This window comes from Poecilia reticulata, linkage group LG7, assembly GCF_000633615.1.
Source record: "Poecilia reticulata strain Guanapo linkage group LG7, Guppy_female_1.0+MT, whole genome shotgun sequence".
Lineage (NCBI taxonomy): Eukaryota > Metazoa > Chordata > Actinopteri > Cyprinodontiformes > Poeciliidae > Poecilia > Poecilia reticulata.
In genome coordinates, this window is record NC_024337.1 from 6,175,219 (window position 1) to 6,180,596 (window position 5,378).

General features: G+C 42.6%; 1 protein-coding gene across 1 annotated transcript in view; it reads left to right on the top strand.

The window, feature by feature from the left end:
- The first annotated feature begins 212 nt into the window (after positions 1–212).
- LOC103467033 (uncharacterized) overlaps positions 213–5,378 on the top strand; it is an 11,943-nt gene continuing 6,777 nt past the window's right edge. The window contains exons 1-3 of the mRNA XM_008413077.2: positions 213–363; positions 2,792–2,888; positions 2,978–3,152. Of these exons, the coding sequence (XP_008411299.1) occupies positions 350–363; positions 2,792–2,888; positions 2,978–3,152 (286 nt within the window). The 5' untranslated portion in view covers positions 213–349. The remainder of the gene's footprint in view (positions 364–2,791; positions 2,889–2,977; positions 3,153–5,378) is intronic.

Sequence of the window (5,378 nt, forward strand, 5' to 3'; positions counted from 1 at the left end):
AGACGAAAAAGTATAAACTTTTGGATATTTATAAATTAACAACTTAGAAATATATATATATAAATAATTAAATATATAATATTTAATTATATTTATACATTAAAAAAGATTATAATTGAAATCTTAAATCTTTTGCACGCTTTGAATAGTACTGCTTCTTTGTGTCCACTAGGGGGCAGGAGCACCTCTGGGCAGTAGAGGAAGAACAAATACAGAAAAAAAACGTGACGAAGAGTTTTTCCTGTGGATGTAGGAGTAAAATGTTAAAGGAAGCCCGAGTAGATCGGGGTTGGTCACGGAGGTTAAAACAGGTCGCAGGAATGTAAAGTCCGGGTTCGTCCGTGGGGAAATGGACGAAACAAGGTCAGCAGCTTCATTTATGCATTTATTTATCATTTTGTCATGACGTCTGCTGCGCAGTGAGTAAATATCAGACAGAAACTGTTCGGATATTTGTGGATGTCGTCTTGTTTTCCTGTTATCAAGTTATAACCGCTAACAGCAGCTCAGTGGAATATAAACAGTGAGAAACAGTCAGCTAGGAAATTCAGACTGTACTGTAGGGAAATGGGAGTCATGTGGATGGAAATTAAGCTAGAAACTACATTAAAACACGTATAAATGTCTTCTTCTCAGTCATTGTTGAATGTGGAAATCATTCCTTGAATGTTGAAATCATGAGGAAGTCCGTGGTGTGTTTAAACGTGTGGTTTTGGGAACTGGGAGTGTTGCAAGAAAATAGAGAAAGGTGTGACTCGTGTCACTCTCTTTATATCTAAGAAAACATTGTGTAAATTGTCCTCTAATCAAATGTTATTATTAAAGATAATAACAATAACGACCCTAGCTATGATTTTCTTACAACTTTCCACGGGCGGAAATCCCAGGGGGCTCAAGGGAGTTCGGACCCCTCCAATCTTGGGAAAAGTCTAGAATAAAACTTGAACTTTGGGTATGAAAAATGATTAGGAACCCAAGAATTTTCTAAGCCACTCAAGTATCTCTGACTGAATTAGACATTCATGCATAAAAATGCCAAAGATGTCAGAGTTTAAATAACAGAAAATAGTCTCGCCACCTCCAAATGTGCTTTGTCAACCTACATCTGGTCTGAATCATCTGCAGTCCATAAGAGTGTAATAGATTTAACTTTAATTTAATTTAAATAAACCGTGAACGCAATGAGTTAAATGAATGAGAAGTCATTTTAAGCCCTTTGATAGTTCAGTGCTCTGATTCTCGAAACAAGTCTTACAGACGGCCAAGCAAACATGTGGAAGAAGGTGATCTGGTTACACAAGACCATCACTGAGCTCTTTGGCCCCAATGAAACACTGTAGTGTAAAATTTCGGATGAACTCGGCACGGATTGTGTTGTTGGATTATTTATGTACACCGCTAAAACGAAATAAAGGAAACACCTGAACAGCACGTTGTAACAACAAGTCAATCACACTGCTGGGAAATCAACATCTCCAGTTAGGAAGCAACACTGAATGAAAATCAGTTTCACCTGCTGTTGTCCAAGTGGAACAGTTAGCATGTGGAAATGAGAAGCAACTAGGAAGGCAACCTGTATGATGGTTCTGCAGATGGTGACCTCAGACCATTTCTCTGTTCCTGTCCTGACATCTTCATCACATTTTCATGTTACCAGCGCCCTCACCCCTAGAGGTAGCGTGAGACAGAGTCTACGACCCACAGAAGTTGCTCAGGTAGTGCAGCTCATCCAAGATGGCGCATCAATCTGTGTCAAGAAGGTTTGCTGTAAAGGAAGCAGTCCAGTACACCGGGAGATGTGGTGGGTATTTGTTTGGAGGGCTGCACAGCCCTTCATGTGCCAGCCAGAGGAACCTCGACTGCCACGAGGTGCTGGGATGAAATCCTCAGACCCCTTGTGATGCTTTGATCCAGGTCTGGGAGGAAACCCCTCAGCAGAACATCCTGGAGCATGCCCAGGTGTGGTAGGGAGGTCAAACAGGCACCTGAAGGCCTCATACAGCACCGAGTCACTTTTAAAGACTTGTAAAACATTCGCTACTGAAGAGCAATTGAAGAGTGGTCTAGTTACTCAGTAACTTTACTTAGCAACTGTACAGTCAGTTCAGGTCGGTGTAAAAATGCTTTGAAACTGTCATAAAGTCTTTGCCCCCTTGCAGATTTCTGTTGTACTTTCTATTTTTTTTCACACTTAAGAAGCTCACATCATTTCACAAATAAAAATGACAACTCGACTAAATACCAAAAGCTGTCTAGTCTGTCCTGCACTTATGTGGCTAAGTGACCTGGCAACTGGTAACAGAAATCCATAAAGCGGACGAATACTTTTACACTGTGTTTTCTACAGCAATCCAGAATGACTGTAGATGCAATATTTAGTAAGCTGTAATATATAAAAGTGCAACGCGTTCACATCTTGGATGAATGGACTCGTCATAACTGGGCTTGTATTATTCAACCTTAATATCAAATTATGATTTGAAGGGCAACCGCGGCTCTCCGGGTGGAGTAGTCGTCTTGTGATCGGAAGTTTGCAGGTTTGGTTCCAGCTTCCTCCTGCCACATGTCGGTGTGCCCCAAATTGCCCATTCAAAGCGCTTTGAGTGGTCAAAATGATTGGAAAAAGTGCTATTTAAGTTCAGTCCATTTACCATGATGCTTTCCTGATATAGTGAGAATTAATTTGGGTTCTGCTCAAGTGAAGAAGAGTTTACAAGTTTGGTTTTTTTGCCTTTTTAAGGTTTTAGTTAAGAGAAAATCTGACATTTTCAGAACGTGTTGACTTTTTCAGTCCGTTGTTGGCCAACCAGCAGCACCAGAGCCCAGATCTTCTGTCTCCGAACCTGAGGCCGAGACACCAGAGTCTGATTCCGACGCCATGTGGACCGGTGAGCAGATCTGCCTTTTACACCAACACAATTCCCCCTCCCCTTTCTTCACGGCCCGTTGCAGACTCTCCGTCCCCTCCGTCCTGCAGATAAAGTCGTGGTCGGAGCTGTCCGCCCTGGTGAAGACCTACTTCTGCTTCACCGTCGTGTCCCTGCTGGCGCTGCTCGGCCTCACCGTGTACAGCATCTACAAGCAGCACAAAAACACGGACGTTTCCGACGAGGACAACTTCACGGTGTCCCTCATCCAGCTGGTCGGGATATGTGAGTGCTTCACGTTTGCCTGACGCCAAAGAGCGGGGCGGTCGCCGCGGTCGCCTCCGCTCGGAGCTGAACGCAGAAGTCCTGCTGCTGTAATCGTGTGGTGCAAACCGTGGAGGAGGTGAACACAGAGGGTCACCGGTGTCTTCCTCTGGTCACTCTGCTGAAAGAAAAAAAATTCCTCCGCCCGTTCGGATCAGAATGAGGTTTTGCTTCTCTACCGCCCTCGTTTTCCACAAACACTTTCAGTTTCTACGTTTTGGTTTCTTCGAAGCATGAGCCTACTTTGTCTCCTCCTAAATAATTCCTTGTGAATCTGGTTGCAGTGACGCAAAGAGGTTATTTTACACACAAATGAAGAGGATGGAGCAAAGAGAGTCTTTTTGCAAGCTCAAAAAGTTGCCTGACGAATCTAATCTGTAAGAAAAACGGATGAAGTTTTCATTCAAAAACTGAAAATCCCAACTTCCTCTTCTGGTTTCACCTCGCGGCGCCCATCTCCCTCCTCAGTAAGCCTCTGCCGACTCGGTTTCCGAACGCTTTTTCCTTCTGAAGTCGTGAACTTGTACGCCAAGGATCACAACGTGCGACGTTGGATGCTTGTCAGACACCAGCGGGGTTTCATCCAGGCGACTCAAACCTCGTGTGTTTTTTATTCTGCTTACGCTACAACTCTGGGTTCTTTCCTCCCCCAACTCGATTAGCCAACTTAAACTCACAACTGAACTCCAAGTCTGCTTGGAACGACAGTTTCCTCTTTCTCCGCTGTCCTCATCAGGAACCCCGAGCTGCCGGTAAACTTTCACAGTGAAACCGGAACAAGCATCATAAAAATAAATGATTCTATGCACTCAGAATGGTGGAGACGAGCGCCGCTTGTATTTTGAGCCGCAAAGTTGAAAGTCCAGGATGAACAGTGGTTTAAAGGAGGAACTCGAGGGGAGTGGCGGTCTAGTAATTAAGTTTCAGCTCTTTGTTTTGGCTTATGCTGCACCATAATCAACACTAATGACATTAATGGAAATGAGCTGCTGGATCATTTCAACTGGTTCCATTTAGTTTCTAACTTCCAGATCAACTTTTGCCAAATATGGGTATAAATTAGTTCTCTGTGTCTTGTAAAAGTATTCGCACCTCAAACATTTTTCATGTTTTAATTCATTCATACGGGGGCTGCACAGTGTTGGTAGAGCTGTTGCCTTGCAGCAAGAAGGTTCTGGGTTCGATTCCCGGCCCCGGTCTTTCTGCATGGAGTTTGCATGTTCTCCCTGTGCATGGTGGGTTTTCTCCGGGTACTCCGGTTTCCTCCCACAGTCCAAAAACATGACTGTCAGGTTAATTGGCTTCTCCAAATTGTCCCTAGGCGTGAGTGTGTGTGTCTCTGTGTTGCCCTGCGACAGACTGGTGACCTGTCCAGGGTGACCCCGCCTCTTGCCCGAGACGTTAGCTGGAGATGGGCACCAGCAACCCTCCCGACCCCATTAAGGGACAAGGGTGCAAAGAAAATAGATGGATGGATTCATTAATACCAAAAACTTCCATGTATTTAACTTTGACTGTATACAAAATAGTTTTAATGCCTTGTATTTTGCATTTAGGACTGAAATGATTAATCAGATGAAACTTAATGAATCGGTTATTCAAATAATCGTCAACTAATTTAGTAATCAATCAATAGGCTAATCAGTTACTAAAAAAATCATTATTTGCAACCAATCATCTTTAGAAGAAACCTAGTTGGTATTTACAGTCATATTCAATGAATTATAATCATAATCAATGTTATGAAGAGTCTCTCTTTCCAGATTAAAAGTACTTTGAAAATAAATAGCAGATATTAAGTATTGCACTTTTCATTAAGCCCACATTTTTAAGAATAGTGTTTTATTCATCTGATGTAATATTCTAATTTTAAATGTCATGTTTTCATTAGCTGTAAGTGGAAAATCCTCATAATTAACAGGAAAAAGTGCTTTCCGACATCCATCTGTGTATGATCTACATAACATTTCACCGAGTGAAAAAGTTTTAAAGATGAGATCTCGATGTGCGAAGCTGGAGCTTTGGGGCTTGAAGACAGATTTCAGATTTTCATTTGCAAAAGATTCTCGAAACCACGTTTCATCAGAAGTCAAACAGAATTAACTACCAGGAAAACCTTTGGCGCAACTTTACGAGACAGCAGCAGGACGGCGAACCGAGCAGAGACGTTCTTTTTTTTTTTTTTTT